This window comes from Chiloscyllium punctatum, chromosome 45 (genome assembly GCF_047496795.1).
Source record: "Chiloscyllium punctatum isolate Juve2018m chromosome 45, sChiPun1.3, whole genome shotgun sequence".
Classification (NCBI taxonomy): Eukaryota; Metazoa; Chordata; class Chondrichthyes; order Orectolobiformes; family Hemiscylliidae; genus Chiloscyllium; species Chiloscyllium punctatum.
The window spans coordinates 45,388,864-45,410,019 of record NC_092783.1 but is presented as its reverse complement, the minus strand read 5'-3'; the positions used below and the strand labels follow the sequence as shown (position 1 = coordinate 45,410,019).

The following is a 21,156-nucleotide window of genomic DNA, read 5'->3' as shown; positions in this document are numbered from 1 at the left end:
ACTTCTTCACCCAGAGGGTTGTAAATTTATGGAATTCCTTGCCCTGTGAAGTAGTTGACACTACTTCAGTAAACATTTTTAAAGATAAGATTTTTTTTGAACAATAAAGGAATTCAGGGATACATTGAGAGCATTGGTAAGTGGAGCTGAGTCCATGAAAGTGTCAGCCACGATCTTACTGAATGGCTGAGCTAACTCAAAGGGCCAGATGGCCTACTTCTGCTTGTAGTTCTTATATACTGTATACTGTATTTTGGACTGTAGCATTAATTTCAGCCCCTCAAAAGTTGTATCCATGTAATAGTCAACCCCATAAAATCGACTTTTACATGAGTATATTTAATATATATTGTAAAGATATGGTCCTTTCACTGATCCTTAACCCCTTGCCCCCACTCACAGTTTCCTGCTCATTATCTAACTCTCTATCCTCCAATACAACTTACTATCTTATGACTTAACCTTAACACACTCTGGAGGTCCAAAGACAACATTTTTCCTGGCTCCCCATTTGGTTGACAAAAAAACTCTATAATATATTCGTCAGAGGCAATTTCCCCTTTCATGAAGGCATACTGACGCTCGTTGATTAGATTATTATTTTCCAAATGTGCTTCTATTCCTGCTATTGAGTATGGGGTGCACTGGAATAAGCCTGTCTGAAAAATGGCTCCAGTCAAATTGTCACAGCGAAGATTAGATTACTTACAGTGTGGAAACAGGCCCTTTGGCCCAACAAGCCCACACTGACCCATTCCCCTACACCTAACACTAGAGGCAATTTAACTTGGCCAATTCACCTGACCTGTACATTTTTGGATTGTGGGAGGAAACCTACACAGACACAGGGAGAACATGTAAACTTCACACACAAAGTCTGCTGAGGCGGGAATTGAACCCGGGTCTCTGGCGCTGTGAGGCGGCAGTGACTAGCCACTGCGTCACGGTGCCGCCCACAAGGCGGTTGTGTTATTGTGGAGGGAGGGCGGGTGCGTCATTGTGATTGCGTCTTCCGGAAGTTACTCGAAGATATGATCCAAGTTCCGGTCGGGTGTAACCGGAAGCTGGTTATTGGGTTTATTTTAGGCAGCATGAGCTGAGAACTTGCAAGTTGAGAAGGCAAAGGAACGGCATTAGGATTTAAGCGCCTTTAGCAGCAAGTTTGAGTTTTATTTTTAAGATTTCGGAATCTCCACGAATATTTGAACCAAACGTTGACGGAGAGAAGGTTGTGAAATGTTGGAGAGACTGATGCTCGTTGTGGTGGCCGTCTGGGTGGCCCAGGTAACGGGTAAGTATATCACCCCACCCCAGGCTCCCCCGTTGCTGCTTCAGGCCCTGTGTGTTTCGCTCGTCGTGTTGGTGATGAAGCATCCCGAGACGCTGGGCACTTTTAAAAACAAAATCAAAGCACCGAGTTTTCAGAGTAGAGGGTCAAAGGGTCGTGTTTTTTTTTAACGAGCATTTTAAATTAGCAAAAGGCTGGTCGTGACACTTGTAGCAAGTCGAACCAGACCAGCGGAAAGCACGGCGACTAAAATCGAGCAGTTCAAAGGGGTGGGGTGGCGGAAGATTCAGTCAACAGCAACTGAGCGCATTTCTTTGGAAAGCGTTAACGCACACAGCAGAAGGTAAATAATTTGTGTCCATTGAAATTTGAGAGCTGTAGCTCTGGAATATTAGGGGTTGCAGATCCGTTGAGTCCCAAAGGGGATTTGAAAACTAGGTGAGTCTTAAAATCAACGTTGCTTTAGCAAGTCAAATTAGTGAGTATATGGGACTTGGTGCAAATTAGATTGGTTTGCAAACCTGAGATTTAAGGAATGTGGGAGGCTTTTGCCAGGAGTATAGACATAATGGAATCAGAGCTTAATGTAAGAAAGGTATGATGACGGTTTTGACAGCAGTTAGATGAAGCCGGGATGGATTATGGCAATGTTGCTTTGTTGTCAAGATGCAACTTTAAAATCGATTTCTGACCAAGATTTACCCAACATGACTTCATGTCTCTGTTATTGATGTCAATTTTGTTTGTTCATATGAAGTACCTTAACATTTTTGAAATGCTAAAGGCATTGTGTAAATGGAAATTGCTGTTCATTTCTATCAGAAAGATGTTGTGAAACTTGAAAGGGTTCAGAAAAGATTTACAAGGAGTTTGCCAGTGCTGGAGGATTTGAGCTATAAGGAGAAGTTGAATAGGCTAGGGCTATTTTCCCTGGAACATTGGAGGCTGAAGGGTGACCTGAGAGGTTTATAAAATCAGGAGGAGCATGGATAGGATAAATAGACAGACACAGTCTTTTCCATGGGGTCTGGGAGTCCAGAAATAGAGGGCATAGGTTTAGGGTGAGAGGGGAAACATATAAAACAGACCTTGGGGCACCTTTTCAACGTAGCGGGGTTGGGGGGGGGGGTCGTGTATGCAATGAGCTGCCTGAGGAAGTGGTGGAGGCTGGTACAACTGTAATATTTAAGAGGCACCTCGATAGGTATATGAATAGGAAGGGGTTGGAGGGATATGGGCTGGTTGATGGCAGGTGAGACTGAATTGGGTTGGGATATCTGGACCAGTGGTGCTGGAAAAGCACAGCAGCTCAGGCGACATCAGAGGAGCAGTAAAATCGACAGCAGGAATACAGGCAAGCACCACTGGTCCAGAATCTGGTTTCCAGCATTAGGCAAGAACTTTTGAAAGCTGATTGGAGGCAAATGTTCACAGGTAAAGGAACAGCTGGAAACTGGGAAGCCTTTAGAAATGAGATAACAAGAATCCGGAGAAAATATATTCCTGTCAGGGTGAAAGGGAAGGCTGGTAGGTATAGGGAATGCTGGATGACTAAAGAAATTGAGGGTTTGGTTAAGAAAAAGAAGGAAGCATATGTCAAGTAGAGACAAGATGGGTCGAGTGAATCCTTAGTATAAAGAAAGGAGTATACTAAAGAGGGAAATCAGGAGGGCAAAACGAGGACATGAGATAGCTTTGGCAAATAGAATTAAGGAGAATCCAAAGGGCTTTTATAAATATATTTAAGGACAAAAGGGTAACTAGGGAGAGAATAGGATCCCTCAAAGATCAGCAACGCGGCCTTCGTGTGGAGCCACAGAAAATGGGGGAGATACTAAATGAATATTTTTCATCAGTATTTACTATGGATAAGGATATGGAAGATATAGACTGTAGGGAAATGGTGACATTTTGCAAAATGTCTAGATTAGAGGAGGAAGTGCTGGATGTCTTGAAACTGTTAAAGGCGGATAAATCCCCAGGACCTGATCAGGTGTACCCGAGAACTCTGTGGGAAGCTAGAGAAGTGATTGCTGGCCTCTTGCTGAGATATTTGTATCATCGATAGTCACAGGTGAGGTGCCGGAAGACTAGAGGTTGGCAAACCTGGTGCCACTGTTTAAGAACGACAAGCCAGGGAACTATAGACCGATGAGCCTGACCTCAGTAGTGGGCAAGTTGTTGGAGGGAATCCTGAGGGACAGGATGTACATGTATTTGCAAAGGCAAGGACTGATTAGGGATCGTCAACATGGCTTTGTGTGGGAAATCATGTCCCACAAACTTGATTGAGTTTTTTGGAGAAGTAACAAAGAAGATTCAGTAAGGCATTCGACAAGGTTCCCCATGGGAGACGGATTAGCAAGGTTAGATCTCATAGAATACAGGGAGAACTAGCCATTTGGATACAGAACTGGCTCAAAGGTAGAAGACAGAGGGTGGTAGTGGAGGGTTGTTTTTCAGACTGGAGGCCTGTGACCAGTGGAGTGCCACAAGGATCGGTGCTGGCCCCTCTACTTTTTGTCATTTACATAAATGATTTGGATGCGAGCATAAGAGGTACAGTTAGTAAGTTTGCAGATGACACCAAAATTGGAGTTGTAGTGGACAGCGAAGAGGGTTACCTCAGATTACAACAGGATCAGGGCCAGATGGACCAATGGGCTGAGAAGTGGCAGATGGAGTTTAATTCAGATAAATGCGAGGTGCTGCATTTTGGGAAAGCAAATCTTAGCAGGACTTATACACTTAATGGTAAGGTCCTAGGGAGTGTTGCTGAACAGAGAGACCTTGGAGTGCAGGTTCATAGCTCCTTGAAAGTGGAGTTGCAGGTAGATGTGATAGTGAAGAAAGCGTTTCCTTTATTGGTTTGAGTATAGGAGTTGGGAGGTCATATTTCGGCTGTACAGGACGTTGAGGAGAAAGTGAGGACTGCAGATGCTGGAGATCAGAGCTGAAAATGTGCTGCTGGAAAAGCGCAGCAGGTCAGGCAGCATCCAAGGAACAGGAGAATCGACTTTTCGGGCATCAGCCCTTCTTCAGGAATTCCTGATGCTGCCTGAACTGCTCCGCTTTTCCAGCAACACATTTTCAGCTCTGTACATGACATTGGTCAGGCCACTGTTGGAATATGCATGCAATTCTGGTCTCCTTCCTATCAAAAAATATTGTGAAACTTGAAAGGGTTCAGAAAAGATTTACCAGGATGTTGCCAGGATTGGAGGATCTGAGCTACAGGGAGAGGCTGAGCAGGCTGGGGCTGCTTTCCCTGGAGCGTTGGAGGCTGAGGGGTGACCTTATAGAGATTTACAAAATTATGAGGGGCATGATCGGATAAATAGGCAAAGTCTTTTCCCTGGGGTGGGGGAGTCCAGAACTGGAGGGCATAGGTTTAGGCTGAGAGGGGAAAGATATAAAAGAGACCTAAGGGCAACCTTTTCTCGCATAGGGTGGTACATGCATGGAATGAGCTGTCAGAGGATGTGGTGGAGGCTGGTACAATTGCAACATGAAAGAAACATTTCGATTGGTATATAAATAGGAAGGGTTTGGAGGGATATGGGCCGGGTGCTGGCAGGTGGGGCTAGATTGGGTTGGGATATCTGGTCGGCATGTTCGGGTTGGACCGAAGGGTCTGTTTCCATGCTGTACATCTCTGACTCTATTTTCCATCTGTTAGTACCTAACAGATTATCTGAAAATGTTGGTAGTTTGATATTTTACACTGTCTATCCAAATATTGCATTTTCTACTAAATAGCAAATTTGATCTGCATCTTTAAAAGTTTGGGTTGTACAGAATGGTAAAGTAGTGAGAGACTCGTGAGTGAGGGAAAGATATTTGGTACTGTGCAAGTGCAGCTCTTGATAAGCTAACTTTGATTCTTTTTGATGGAAATCATACAATTGCTTGTGTATTATCATGCACAGAGTAACAGATGAAATTGAAATAGAATTGCTGTCCATGTTAAAGGATGTTCCAGTTTTGACATGATGGTTTTGAAGATATGCAATGTAGTCATCAGTACAACTAACCTTCCCTTTTAATGTTTAACTTAACGTGTGCTTGGGCAATGCATTAGTTTGTTTAATGCATTTCTATTTTCTACCTCTAGGCCAGAAAGCCTGAGTTCAAGTCCCATTTGTTCCAATATATAATAACTCTGAATAGTTTGATTTTCTTAAGGTCTAAATATGGGGGCATAGCATGATTAAGAAGTTTGCAGCTGATACACACAAATTCTCATGATTGACAGCCAAACTGCAAATTGTGCAAAAAGAAAAATGACCAGTGGGCAGTGGTTAGCATTGCTGCCTCACAGCACCAGGGTCCCAGGTTCGATTCCAGCCTCTGGCGACTGTGTTTATAGTGTTTGCACATTCTCCTAGTGATTGTGTGGGTTTCTTCTGGGTGCTCCAACTTCTTCCCACAGTCCAAACATGTGCAGGTCAGCTGAATTGGCCAAGCTAAATTGCATTAGTCAGAGGGAAATGGGTCTGGGTGGGTTACTCTTCGGAGGGTCAGTGTGGACGTGTTGGATCAAAGGGCCTGTTTCCACACTGTAGGGAATCTAATCTAATCTGAAGGTGACAGACAATGAAATTAATCTGAAATTAGATAATGTATTTGGGGAAAGTCGTGCAAAGAAGGGAACTCTTCTCAAATACTAAGACACCTTGAGGTGTGCAGGACAGAAAGGCCTTGGAGTGCAGACTAGCAGACCCATGGATTCTACAGGTCAGACAGATAAGGTGATTTAAGAATGAGAGAGAGAGACTTTTTAGGTCATAACAGGAATACTGTGTGCAGTTCTCGTTGCCAGTTGAATCATGGAAACAGAACATTCAGTCCAACCAGTCCATGCTGACCATAATCCCAAACTAAACTAGATCTGCATGTCAGTTCTCCCACAGAGGGGTGGGTAGGAAACAAGACTGAGAGGCAGGTTGAGACAACTTTATTTCCTTTTCTGCAGGTTAAACTGTTACCTGCTGAAGTTGAGGCATTGACCTCCCCCCAAAAAAATGGCACTATGAACCTCCAGAGCTTTCCATCAGCACGGGTGCATGATGGGGAGGTGGTGCTGGTCTCCAATGACATCACTGTCCACCAACCAGAATGCCCACTAGCTTGATAGGCAGACTGTGAGCCAATAAGTGCTGTGGGCGAGGAACCCACCTACCCGAGCGGCAGAAATTGGAACTCAATGTACTGTCAGAGAATGTAGCAAATTGAGGTAAGTTTGTGTTCCTGACTTGGACCCAGTAGGAAGATGGACAGTAGAAGATTAGGATTAGGTAAGTATTTAGGATTCTTCTTTACCAGGATTAGTTATATGATCAAATCAACTTCTGCTAATAATACAGTATTTTGAACTGCAGCATGAATTTCAGCCCCTCAAACAATTTGTATAAGTTGACTCTCTGATTTCAGCTTAAAAACTTTTCAAAATTCTACCTATACACGAGTATATATGGTAATTGCTCCAGAACTAACCTTGCCCACCCAAGGTCTTCCAGCAAAAACCTGCTCAGTAGTTCTAGTTAGGATTCTGTCATCATCATTTGGCTCCAGATCCCATTATAACCTTGGTTCATATATGGATGTCATAACCATCCCATGCAGATTTGCAGTGTAGTTGATGAACTTACAGCATGTTTGATCTACTCTTCCATTGTTTTTGTTTCAATTTTAAAAATATCTGGAGGAAAAACTTCAGTTTAAACAAGACCAAAGGTGGTTTATTCTGTAACTATTGGCGAACATTGAGTACAAACATGAAACTAGTAAATAATACATTTACAAAGATTCCAAGTAAATATGGATAAAAATACCTACAAATACAAGAATAAGATTGGTTTGCCTTTACAGGCCTTTTATTTGCTTTAACTTGTTTTGCGGTGAAGTAGTTCAAAACAAAGTGAGAATTCAGCTGCCATGGTTTCCGTAACTTTCTGCAGTTTGCTTATATAGGTGGGCTCAACAAATTCTGGCACTACATGAAGTTTCCTTTTTTATTTCAATTCTCATTCATTTTTTTTTAAAATAAAAGATCTGACTGTCTCCCCTTGACATTCCAGGGGATTGCTATCGTGGAATCCTCTTCCAAACATTCAGGGGATTGTCAGCACATATCCTTGGCTGGAAAAGCAATCAATTCTGCAATGACTCAGTGGACAGACTGGAGTCGTAAGAATATCTACAAATTAGAAGGCTGAATATGCCGTCATGTTGTCCTTGCATGAATTGGCGCAGCTCCAACAACCAGCAAGTAGAATAGCATGTCTGGTAAAGCATCTACTTGATCATCATTCAGTCCACCATCTTAAAATTTCAAACCCTCAATTAGTGCACCAATGTGCACTATCTACAAGATTCACCACGGGCCCATGAGGTTTATCATCTTGTAGTACAAGGAGGAGTGTTTCATGGTTATGTTACAGGTTGCCAGTTCCCCTCCAAATACATACAGCCCTCAGTTCAAATTATTTCTGCCACTTAACTAAGTTATGCCTACACCAGATGCAGTTCAACCTTTTAAAAAGCAGGCCATTGCCATCATCTCAAGGACAATTTAGATGGGTAAGAAACACTGACCTTGCCAGCAGCATGCTCTTTCCACAAATGAACAAACAAATGGACTACCTTGTACCTGATTGTAGCTACAGGAATAGCTCACCACCTTCTTAAGAGCAGTAAGTGCTGGTCCACTTCTATATGAATGAAACAAAAGGATGTAATGCATTTCTTCTAGGAAGCTGTAGGCAAGTGCTTTTTTTTTAATAAGAACATTGCAAATCAAGGAAATGAGCTAAATTTTATTCACTTTGACATTAGGCATGTCTTTGGAGCAGAGAAAGCCTTTCTTGGGACCAATTCTGGGATAGGTATATATTGGACAGGAATAATTAAGTTTCAACAGGATTGGTTTAAACTAAATATGGAAATTGAAAAACATAAAGGTGGGCCAAAGAGTAAGTGTTGGATTACTCTGAACAGAAGTGGTATGAAATTTGCAGACTAAGGAGGACCATGAGGAATGAAGACTTGTTTAGAAGGCATGCATGTGAATGCAGAGAAAGTGAGGACTACGGATGCTGGAGATCAGAGTTGAGTGTAGTGCTGGAAAAGCACAGCAGATAAGGCAACATCTGAGGAGCAGGAGAATTGACGTTTTGGGCATAAGCTGATCATCAGGCACAATTCCTAATGAAGGGCTTATGCTGAAACATTGATTCTCCTGCTCCTTGGGTGCTGCCTGACCTTCTGTGCTCTGGCAGCACTACACTGGCATGAAGACTATGCATGTGAATGCCCATGGTATAATCAACGTTAGTGAGCTTAATGAGATATCTTGGAATGTGATGTGATAATATTGGGAATTTGGCTTTAAAGCAGTGAGAAACAAGTGATTAACATTCTCTTGAATGCTGAGAATTCACCTGAAAAGTCAGTCCCTAGATTTAGCAGCAGGGATAGTGAAATAAAGTCACCGCAACAGCTTTGCATTTTTAGACAGTTTATTAATCACAGCTGCACGCGTTGTACAAGAGTTGTCAGCATTGTTTTCGTGTGTATTTAGCCATTTGTTTAGTGAGACTTGTTTTACACTGAGATGTGGTTTATAATCATTGAAACACAAGATGCATGTAATTTTAAAACCATACTTATTGGATAGGTCCTGGAGAGTGTTGCTGGAAGAAAACTTTTGAATACAGGTTTAAAGTTCCTTGAAAATAGAGTTGTAGGTAGATAGGATAGTGAAGATGTTTAATATACTTTCCTTTATTGGTCAGAGTAGAGTATAGGAGTTGGGAGGTCATGTTGCAGCTGTACAGGACATTTGGTTAGGCCACTTTTGGAATGTTGTGTGCAATTCTGTATGTCCTTCTACTGGAAGGATGTTGTGAAAAGGTTCAGAAAAGACTTAAAGGATTTTGCTAGGGTTGGAAGATTTGAGCTACAGGGAGAGGCTGAATAGGCTGGGGCTGTTTTCCTTGGAGTGTTGGAGGCTCAGGGGTGATCTTCATAGAGGTTTTTAAATCAGAAGGCATGGCTAAGGTAAATAGGCATGGCGTTTTCCCCCTGGGGTGGGGTAGACCAGAACTAGAGGGTGTAGGATTAGGGTGAGAGGGGAAAGATATAAAAGAGACCTGAGGGGCAACTTTTTCACAGGGTGCCAGAGGAAGTGTTGGAGGCTGGTACAATTGCGTCATTCAAAAGGCATCTGGATGGGTATATGAATGGGAAGAGTTTGGAGGGATTAGATTCCCTACAGTATGGAAACCGGCCCTTTGGCCCAACAAGTCCACCCCGACCCTCCGAAGAGCATTTCCCTCTGACTAATGTGGCTAACACTATCAGCAATTTAGCATTGCCAATTCACCTGACCTGCACCTCTTTGGACTGTGGGAGGCAACCCACACAGACACTGGGAAAATGTGCAAACTCCACACAGGCAGTCATCCAAGGCTGGAATCAAACCTGGGACCCTGGTGCTGTGCTGTGCTGTGCAGTGGCAGCAGTGCTAACCACTGAGCCACTGTGCTGCCCCAATATGGGCCAAGTACCGGGAAATGGGACTAGATTAGGTTAGGTTATCTAGTTGCATGGACGAGTTGAACCAAAGGGTCTGTTTCCGTGCTGTACGTCTCTGATTCAGTCTTTTCTCTAATTTCCTGAGTAAACCTCTGTTCTTAAATCACAGAGCATAGGCATTGCACGTGCAAGATGGTAATAAAGTTTGTACTACCCCGTTTACAACTGGCTGAACTGAAGTTAAGATCATTCTTCTGGCTTCCAAGGTTTCTATTCTTCGTGGTGCAGATGTTGTATCCTGAGTGTGAGGCCTGTCTGATTTGAGTGGCCTTAACATATTCAAATCATTTTCAAATACAGTGGCATACTATTACTTAGTAACAGCAGTTTGATGGAAGTGAATTTACACATTTCAGTTTCTCCTTTTAAATTTTGTCCCAGGAAGGGACAGTATTCAATATTGTAATTTTTCTATTGGTTGAACTGTTTCAGAGCTATGGAAGCTCTGATCTATTGTTTGACTTGAAACCTTGCAGAATTGACTTTGAATAGGTGTTAATGAGACACTCCAGGTGAATGGATTGAATATCTGTCTGGCCTGCTCTGATTCCCAGTGTGCTGTTCAATTGGCCAGTGTTGCTTCTAGTGCCCCAAGAGTCTTTTTTTATTTAAAAAGTTATGTTCTTTTTTTCCTTGAGATTCTTGCATACTTGATGCAACTGTAACATGCCAACCTTTGTGAGCAACAGAAGTTTATTAGGCAAGTATGGTACAAGCTTTCTGGAGAAACCCTTTTAACACACTTCACAGGGCTTGTGGAGCTGTGTCAAAGACCTCTTCTGAACAATGGACAGTTCCTCCTTTTTTATACAAAATCTGTACATCAGTCACTAATGCCCACAAAACAACCTCCAGCCGCTCCCCCTCAGTCACATGCCAGTCAGACACAATGTAGTGACCTGATCATCTCCAGAAACAATGTAATTAAATCATCCCTTAATGGTCAAATCTGTTGTGAATCCTTTTTTATCTACAGGGTGTGGTCAGAATTCCAACTGCAGTGTTCTTATTGATTTCTGAATAGGGATGATGTAATTGTTTTACTTTGAATAACATAAATGGCCATGCAAATGCCTCTGAATGGCAAGGGATGGGTATGTAAATTCCTTAGTCTACTTCTCAGACAGACATCTCCCCCTAGCCTTGGGCTATCCAATTTCCTGCAGGTTAGCAAAGCAAATTAACCCTCTAATATCTCAAAAGGACATTGTGTGTTCCTGAGTAGTTGGCATGAGGTCGCTATCAGGACTATTCATGTTCGAAGTTTAGGAAGTTCAGTAGTGTTTCATTACTCCATTTGCATTCCACAATATGGTAGGCAAAGTCACTGAGACAGAAATCTGCGATGAAATCCTGCTTAAATTGAACCATACCTGAAGCTGAGACTTGAAGGCCTTGGCTTGCAATCATTGTCACATGTAGGAAGGGAAGTGCCGTAAAATCTGCACTATCTTTTTGTTTATGCTACCTTAGGTTTATCACTTCTATTGAATAGTGTTAAAATTTACTTTAACTTTGTTTTGTTAAATTTTTTTAAAAGCTTGTTCATTGGATTCATTGGTTACGTTAATTGGTCACTTTTTGGATCATATTGCATTGCATATCTAGGTGTAGACCAACAAAATATTTAGAGGACAAAATACAAAACATATGAATAAGGAAGGGCCAGGCTGAAGCAGAAACTGATTTAAAATGGATTAGGAAATCAAAAAATTGTAAGCTCTAAAATTGATAAAATTAGCCCTAGATGAATGTGGGGATAGGAGAAACCAAAGTCTGTTTTGTGGGAGATGTTTCAGATTTAAACTGCTTAATTGATGGCTCATGATTTAAAGAGACTAACTGGTGACTATTGAATTTATTTTTAAGGTGACTGTGGTAAGCCTCCAACAATGGAAAATGGTTTTCTACCTGCAGAAGTCAGTGCTCAGAACTCTTTTCCTATTGGAACCAAGGTCACCTACAGATGTCTCGTAGGTTATGTATTTGGCAGTGAATCGAAAAGATACTCTTCTTGTCAAGCTGATTCAACCTGGACTCCATTACAAGGCAGATGTGAACGTATGTAGTCAAAATTTTTCTCTCTCCATTATCCCCATGTTGTTTCCCTGCCCAGTCATCTTTCCAGGAAGAAGCATTTGACAAGGAATTCCAAGAATGCAGACTTCTTCTCACCTGTTATCCAGTGCTGTCCAAATCTGTTGGAATAATTGCTTAAATTCTGCTTATTCTTATATGTAGCGTAAGAAATCACCTGTCGAAAAGAATTGCATTTGTGATTATGGTTAAACTGGAGATGGATCCCTCAATTTGTAATAGTTGCTAAAATACCCATGTAGCAGTAATCTTTTTCTAAACGTTGACTCAAGCACAGCCCTGTATTTTGGAGTTCTCAACCTTGGTTTTTTTGAAGTTATGGCTAAGCAAACATAAACTTGATGGTTGGGCAGCACCATAGTCTGGAAAACTGCACAACTTATTTGAAATTTGCAAAGGAAAGGGCTCTTGGAAATTTGTGAAATTTTTACGTTTTTCCTATTGTGTTTTTTTGCCTTTTTTTAGCTACAAACTGTGGTAATCCAGGAGAGATTCTGAATGGGTATTATGTCGCAAATGATTCGATTCTGGGGAGTAAAGCTATGTTTCATTGTGACGAAGGGTAAGTATTAAGCACCAAAATGCTTCAGAGAAGCTTATTTGTATTCTGGCTAGTTCCTGCTGTGAAGTTGCTGTTTGAACATTGTCATCTTAAGGGGTTCAGACTGAAGAGAAAACATTTAATTTCTAGTTGATCAAGTTTAATGATCAGTTGGGGGGGTTGTGGCATGGTGGGTACAAAGAGACTGCCTGTTGATGTTGGGCTTTTCTATGCGCGATGGAAATTCATTGATGTAACTAGAGTTTAGAAATAACTGACTTTTTGCTAATTTTTCTGACTTCCCAAATCCTGTCCACCAAGTGCAAAGCACAGGTTGGGTGCACGATGCCATATTTTCTACTGGTTTAGATGAGTGAGTTCGAGCAACACGTATTTGACAGCATCCAAGACAAAACAAGCCACTTGTTTGACACCACCCCAGGAACCACCTTCAACATTCACTCCTTGCATTACTGGATCACAGTGGCAGTAGTGTGTATCCTCTACAAAATCTGTTGCAACAGATTACCAAACCACCTTTTAACAGCACTTTCCAAAACCTCTACCATGTCAAATCCAGGGAGATCGGATAGCAGGCACATCTCCTGGAAGCTCTACACAGTGTCTCAATGTTGATGTGGAAGTATTACTGTTTCTTTACTGTTGGCTGAAAACCTGACAGGTCCAACCATTCACCACATGCACTGCACTGGTTCAAAAGACAATTCACCCCCACTACCTCAAGGAAAATCAAGAATGGGCAAGAATTGCTGGCTTAGCCAGGTACATGTCTCTGAAAAGTGACAAAACCTATACTGTGCTGCTTTTCTCCTTGTACAGCAATAATGACCTCTTCTGATGTTTAATTGTTCATCTTGTGATGTACAATAAAAGGGTATAAAGCCAAAGTACTGTAATTATTTTGATAATTTGTACTTGATCCTCATTCCTGAACACTTTGTTATACCACTTGTATTCATATGGTGCATGGTGAGCGATTTCAGTTTTCACTCTTTCTTTCAGTTATCGGATTGTTGGCACAGACTACCGCTTGTGTACAGCTGATGGATGGAGTGGCCAGGTCCCAACATGTGAAAGTAAGTGACAGTTCTGTGTTTTAAGTTTAGCTTGTTTTGATATCAAATTACTATTAAAGTGGATGGCAGGGTGGGGGTTAGAGATGCAGTTGGCAAGGAGTTAAGACAAACTAGTTAAGACAAAGCTGACATCAGGGTTTCTGGGAACATGCATTCTTACAATACAACCTTTTAATATACTATGTTTTTCTTTTTGGCTGGAAAGGATTTTTTGACTGCACACTGCAATCGTTTTTCAGTATGATAAAGAGGCAACCCAAGTCCAATTAAATAATAGCACCTACTATCTTGACTACTTGAGCAAAGTACAGGAAGGCTTAACACTTCATGTTGAAAGCTAACCACATTTTTGATTGATCAAATCATCTGAACTCCTAATGGGGAAGAATCATTCAGGAAAGCTGTAGATAATCTGAAGAATTAATGCACAACTTTGAGACTCCTTGCTTGTTTCCCCACCACCTTATGTTCGTTCTTTGCGAATCTGATTTAGTGACTGACATTCATGGTAAGCTATAAGAAAAATAAAACTACTCAATCAAACTAGGTCTCACCCGGGAATCTGTCTCGCCCAGTAATACTATCAGCACGTGTGATAACGAATCCATCATACCATTCCAGTGCCAGGTCTTTTTTTTCTTAAAGATCCAAAAGTCCCTTTACAAACAACTGAAGATTTTATTTCTCCCAATTACCAAATCATCCTTTTTTTTTCATCTGTTAACCACTGCCAGTAAATCACCTGTGTTCCCAATTGAATAATTCATATGCAAAGCACATTAAGAGCAATGCAAACCATGGAAGGGAAAAGCTGGGGAAGAACTTGATTCAAAATGGCATTGGAAGGGGAGATAAAGCTCTGTACCTGCTGTGATGCCTATCTCTCTCTGTAGAAATCAAGAGTATTGGTGGACACTGCATGCTTCCTCTCAAAGGATATCTGGCCCAGAGTTAGCCTACTTTTGACTTCAGATATCTGGATTGTTAGGATGTTTCCACAGCAGGAAGGGCCTGTACAAGAATGACAGATTGCACCTAAACTTAAAGGGCATCTAAATCTTTGCTAGTGCCACTTGAGGTTTCAAATTCTTGTTCGGAACCAGAACAGGTAGCATGTGCAGTGATTGAGGAGAAGTTGGGGTTAAGGCAACTATATTCTTAATAGGAAGGACAGGCAGGGCCAGTTTAATGAATACGGAGACTACAGTCTGAGTAGTATTTCTTTAATGCAAGGAGCATAACGGGTAAGGCAGGTGAGCTAAGCACCTGGATTGCTACATGGAACTATGATGCTGTAACCATGAGGGAAGGCAAGACCAGCAGCTCGACGTTCTAGGGTTTAGATATTTCCAGTGTGATAGGGATGTGAAAGAGAGAGAGAGGTGGGGGTGAAAAGTGGAATGGATTGCATTACTGATCAAGGAGAATGTCACAGATGTGCTAAAGATAATATCTTGGAAGGCTAATCCAGCAAGGGCATATCTGCATTTTTCATACTCCTGAATTCTACAATCACTGAGTGTGTTACTAAGGCCTCCAATTGCTAGTGGGAAATAGAGGACCAGAAATCTTAGCAAATCATAGAAAGATGTAAAAACAAGAGGGCCTTTGCAGTAGGTGGTTTTAACTTCCCCAACATTGACTAGAATTCCCCTAGATCCAGCAGCTTAGATGGTGCATCCTGTAAGGATGAAAGATAAGGATGGTAAGATTCGGGAATCCTGGATGACTAGATTGAAAGTTATCAAAGGAGAAAGGAAGCATATGCAAGGCTTAGGACTCAAATCAGAAAAAGTCCTTGAATATACAGTAAGTGGAGGAAAACTTCAAGAAATTAGGAGGGCGAAAAGGGGTTGTGAAATGTTCTTGGCAACTTTAGGCCACATTTGGAATATTGTGCAGTTCTGATCAACAAGAAGGATGCGCAAGGTGTGACAAGCGTGCAAAAGATGTTTACCAAGATATTGTCTGACTTAGTGTATTAGCTATAAAATGAGGCTAGATAAGCTTGCATTATTTTTGGTAGAGTGTTAGAGGCTGAGGGGTTACCTGATAGTAGTGTATAAAATTTGAAGCGTGGATATGTTAAAAGTACAGATTTGAGACGGTCCAGGGAATCCCTTGTGGACTCAGACCTGTAAAGTCTCTCTCTTGGTTCATCCTGGAGATTGTACTTTTTCTGAAGTCTGGAATAAAAACCTCTTACGGACACTTTAGTTTAATTTTAGTCATCCCCTTTGTTCACTAATAGCATCACTGTTACAACATAACACTGATACTTATAAGTTAAACTAACTAGGTTCTAATAACCTAGGAGAGCAAGGTGCCAGCTCTTCAAGTGCCCCAGCAGGCTACTCCGATGTACTGATACAAAGTGGCTTCCTTTATACAAAAGTTTACAAAAACATTGCATGTTCTTTACTAGACAAATAAGTGAAAGACAATTTGTAAGGAAGAAAAGTTAATTGGCAGGTCTGTGCATGCTTGACTGATCACTCCTACAGGCCTTGAGCTATCCATCAGGTGGGAAAAAGAAATCCTGCCAAGTTAGGCATCTGTGGCGCGATGAGGTACCAATCTAAATTAAGTGGGAGATGTCATAACCTTGCATGTCTGATATCATTGTTTTACAAAATGGCTCCTTAGCAAGGAGGGCAAACTTTGACCATAAAATGGCTTCCCAACAGATAGTCATAGAGATGTACAGCATGGAAACAGACCCTTTGGTCCAACCTGTCCATGCCGACCAGATATCCCAACCCAATCTAGTCCCACCTGCCAGCACCCAGCCATATTCCTCCAAACCCTTCCTATTCATATACCCATCCAAATGCCTCTTAAATGTTGCAATTGTACCAGCCTCCACCACATCCTCTGGCAGCTCATTCCATACACGTACCACCCTCTGTGTGAAAAAGTTGCCCCTTAGGTCTCTTTTATATCTTTCCCCTCTCACCCTAAACCTATGCCCTCTAGTTCTGGACTCCCTGACCCCAGGAAAAAGACTTTGCCTATTTAGCCTATCCATGCCCTTCATAATTTTGTAAACCTCTATAAGGTCACCCCTCAGTCTCTGACGCTCCAGGGAAAACAGCCCCAGCCTGTTCAGCCCCTCCCTGTAGCTCAGATCCTCCAACCCTGGCAACACCCTTATAAATCTTTTCTGAACCCTTTCAAGTTTCACAACATCTTTCTGATAGGAAGGAGACCAGAATTGCACGCAATATTCCAATAGTGACCTAACCAATGTCCTGTACAGCCGCAACATGACCTCCCAACTCCTGTACTCAATACTCTGACCAATGAAGGAAAGCATACCAAACACCTTCTTCACTATCCTATCTACCTGCAACTCCACTTACAAGGAGCTATGAACCTGCACTCCAAGGTCTCTTTGTTCAGCCACACTCCCTAGGACCTTACCATTAAGTGTGTAAGTCCTGCTAAGATTTGCTTTTCCAAAATGCAGCACCTCGCATTTATCTGAATTAAACTCCATCTGCCACTTCTCAGCCCATTGGCTCATCTGGTCCAGATCCTGTTGTAATCTGAGGTAACCCTCTTCACTGTCCACTACACCTCCAATTTTGGTGTCATCTGCAAACTTACTAACTGTACCTCTTATGCTCGCATCCAAATCATTTATGTAAATGACAAAAAGTAGAGGGGCCAGCACCGATCCTTGTGGCACTCCACTGGTCACAGGCCTCCAGTCTGAAAAACAACCCTCCACCACCACCCTCTGTCTTCTACCTTTGAGCCAGTTCTGTATCCAAATGGCTAGTTCTCCCTGTATTCCATGAGATCTAACCTTGCTAATCAGTCTCCCATGGGGAACCTTGTCGAACGCCTTACTGAAGTCCATATAAATCACATCTACTGTTCTGCCCTCATCAATCATCTTTGTTACTTCATCAAAAAACTTTGAGACATGATTTCCCATACACAAAGCCATGTTGACTATCCCTAATCAGTCCTTGCCTTTCCAAATATATGTACATCCTGTCCCTCAGGACTCCCTCCAACAACTTGCCCACCACCGAGATCAGGCTCATTGGTCTGTAGTCCCCTGGCTTGTCCTTACCACCTTCTTAAACAGTTTGAGAATCTCTTCAATGTGAGGTTTAGAATAATTTTAAGCTGGGAGCAGATTCCTACTTTTTATCTTAAACACAGAATCATTTTGTACCTGAGGCTGAAATGTTACTGCAAGGTTGTATTTAAAATGATTGATTAGTCTCGATTAAAAAGACCGTCTTTTCAAATTTGTTATTCAAACTGTTATAAGACATAAGATCTGACTAGTTAGAATTGACAGTGGGGCAGTCTTGGTCTGTGAAAACAGCAAGTAAGTTAAAGCCTTCTCAATATTACCTTTTTATAGAGTTTGCATTTCATAACCAGTAATGGCTACTCAAAATCAAAGTCTCAATGCAATTAAATTCATTCATGGCAAGTAAGCACAAAGACAATTTTCTACTGGATTCAACAGCCTCAATACTAAAATGGTCTCTCTCTAGTGTCCTCTTGAACTCAAGTTACGGTTTTGTAATAGCAAAGACTTCTTTTTTCTGTCTGCCTTGCTACCAAGGGGTAATAAGAATCCATTATAACTGGCAGCATGTAACTGTTAATTACAAAGTTTTTGATAGTGTAGTGTTTCGTTTTAGGGTCAGAAAAAAACTGTCATTTATTTCACAAGGGAATGGCTGTGAATGTTATCACTTGGTGTCCTGTTCTCTCTCATTCGCTGATGCTGTGGCAAATGTTCTTAATTGTTTTACAGTATCCCGTTATCACTTGGTAAGCCCACGTGTCCCTATCTTTTGCTTTATTTAAGCCCTCCCCTTCCCACTCCCCCGCAATACATGTGTATGCAGCATTGCATTTTACTCTAAATGTTTAAAGACAGGTTTTAAGGCTATAGACTTTCTCAGTTTTTTTTTCCCCTCCAGTGTGCAAATGCCAGATGTCTAAGTTTTTAAAGTGAGAAAGAGGAAGTTTTAAAGGAGATGTGCAAAAGTTTTTGTATTGCAGGATGTATATAAAAAGACCACCTTTAGTGTTACGTTTGCAATATATTGGTACAACATTCTGGTTTACAGCATTGGTAATGATTAAATGATTTAAATCGATCAATGTGCTCATTCACATGTCCATTTACTCACTGCGGTTCACTATCTATTTCATGACTGGTGGTATACAGAATTGGCGATAGTAGCAGAAGCTGCATGTTAGTTAATGTCTTCCAGATAATGTTTTGTTAGTGAATACAATAAAATACTTTTTGCCTAGACCTATCTAGCTATTCATTTACCTTTTATTAATAACAACAGATACATTGTTGTGCCACAAATAGTCGGAAAACTGCAGCAGGTCAGGCACCATCCCAGGAGCAGGAAAATCAACATTTCAGGCATGAGCCCTTTTATCAGGAATTGACGTTAAGCTTATCCCCAAAACATCTATTCTCCTGCTCCTCAGATGCTGTCTGAACCTGCTGTGCTCTTCCAGCACCAGTGTCTACTCCAATCTCCAGCATTTGCAATCCCCACTTTTTCCATGAAAAGTTCCCAGTCACTGGCAATCTATTGCCAACATTTTAACACTGAGGACGCCAAGTCAAAAAAATTACTGTAGCAATTTCTCCCAACAAGAAATTTAAAAACTGTTGGTAGTACTCAGCAGTAAAGCACGTCTGTGGGAATAAATATTAACACTTCAGATGGATGATCATCCATCAAAAAAGTTGTACTTTATTGACTTGTATATAGATCACTGAGTGAAAATCCTAGATTTTGTTTGCTAATGGTAATGAGGACTAATATTGACCTAAGGCCTGTCTAGTTCAAAAGAATATTCACCTATAACCACCTCTGACTGTAACTGTGAACTTTCTCATGATGTGCACACCCTGGGGCGGGGGGAAACAATGTGGGTGATAAACTTTTTTTCTCTCTACCTCCCCTGCAGTATATTGCTTTCTTAGATATGCAATTAGGATTTTGCGGTGAGTGGTTTTTGCAGATACAAGATTTGAGGAAGGCATTATTTTTCCAGACACAGTAATGAGCCCCTGGACCTGGCTTCACATTCGCACAGTAGAACTGACTTGCTGAATTCCATCATTAAATGTATAGTAGAGACCATGAAGAAAATGACGACTACATTGTTTGGCAGTGTATTCGTTCACAGATGTGTTATTAATGAGCATGACTATAATTCATCAAAGAAAAGTTGTGATCGAACAGTCTCATCCGAGCATTTAATAATTTTCATTTTCTCTAGCCGTCACATGTAGTGATCTTGCACCTATTGGAAATGGAAAAGCTCCGGTACCATCTGGTGACTCGTGGATGTATGGGATGGTCGCAGAATATTCATGTAATGATGACTACTCATTGATCGGCACAGCTGTCCTCACCTGCCAAGCAGATGGCACGTGGGACAAGGATCCACCTGACTGCAGAGGTACCTATGTACAAGATCAGAATCAGCTTTAATTAAATGTTATAGCTGGAGTTGGGAAAGTTGATTCTTCGTATCTTGGTACTTATGATTTGCAGTCAACTGTATTGATTTTCATTACGCATGGTTTTCTGATAGGAAATGAGGCAGGGGCTACTTGCACAAACTAAAACGTTTCCTCTGCATTTGTTGCTTGCCTTTGATGGATTGGCAGAAATGAATCGAGAATTAAGTTAATGCTGAGTAGAGTAGACTTCCCACTAGGGTGAAGATGTTGCGGATGATGAGGTTCTTCTTGACCATCACCGAACTCAAATGAATCGGTCTCTCCAAACCAAGCAAGACCTATTTGAAATCCGTCTCCAGTAGATGATAGCTGAGTCCATTAATCATTGTAGACTGTAGACTCATAAATTGATCGTGATGCCAGCATTTGGTTTGTGTTGTGGGGGTGAATACAACCTGTTTTTTTTTTTTTAAACTTCTAGCCAGCAAAAAGGGAATATTTAATGCTCTGGTTTATAACTATCCAATTGCTTATCTCTATGTTCCTCTACTGAACAATGGCCAGATGCAGTTCTGCAGTGGGAATTGAAGGCAGATTGCTGGTGCCATTTAGATTGGATGTAGCTACAGATGGTAAACTGTGGCATTATGGTTGAATAGTGTCATATGTACAAGGGAGTGTCAGACATTTTCTGTCAATTGCCATTGTCTGTGCTATGAGCAGTGTTGCTTTGTGGCTGATGTGCCATTACACTGCTGGTGAGGGACAACCAGAAAATACCAACACTTGTCCGATTGCACGTCAGCTTTTCAAAGGTGCACAGGGAAGGAATGCTGGTCTTTGTGGATATCCAGTGAGTGGAGAGTTGTTCCAGGAATGGGGTGTAATCTGACCACATTTTGAATACTGAGTAGTTTTTGGGCACCCAAGGAAAAATTTAAGATGTATGGGTAGGTTCTTGATTAGTAACAGCGGGATATAGAGAAGCTGCAGAGCTGGGCAGAAAGGTGGCAAATGGAGTTCAATGTAGCTAAGTGTGAGGTGATTCACTTTGGTAAGA

At 41.5% G+C, this 21,156-nt stretch overlaps 1 protein-coding gene across 5 annotated transcripts in view; it reads left to right on the top strand.

Annotated features, from left to right (window-relative positions):
• The first annotated feature begins 1,028 nt into the window (after positions 1 to 1,028).
• The window catches only part of LOC140467335 (membrane cofactor protein-like), a 59,595-nt gene continuing 39,467 nt past the window's right edge, over positions 1,029 to 21,156 (top strand). For 4 of the 5 annotated variants that reach the window (XM_072563628.1, XM_072563627.1, XM_072563625.1 and 1 more), the window contains exons 1-5: positions 1,030 to 1,291; positions 11,756 to 11,947; positions 12,449 to 12,545; positions 13,548 to 13,621; positions 19,910 to 20,092. In XM_072563628.1, coding sequence (XP_072419729.1) covers positions 1,237 to 1,291; positions 11,756 to 11,947; positions 12,449 to 12,545; positions 13,548 to 13,621; positions 19,910 to 20,092 — 601 coding nt within the window. In that variant the 5' untranslated portion in view covers positions 1,030 to 1,236. Of the gene's footprint in view, positions 1,292 to 11,755; positions 11,948 to 12,448; positions 12,546 to 13,547; positions 13,622 to 19,909; positions 20,093 to 21,156 lie in introns of all 5 variants that reach the window. The other variant, XM_072563624.1, reaches the window with a different exon arrangement.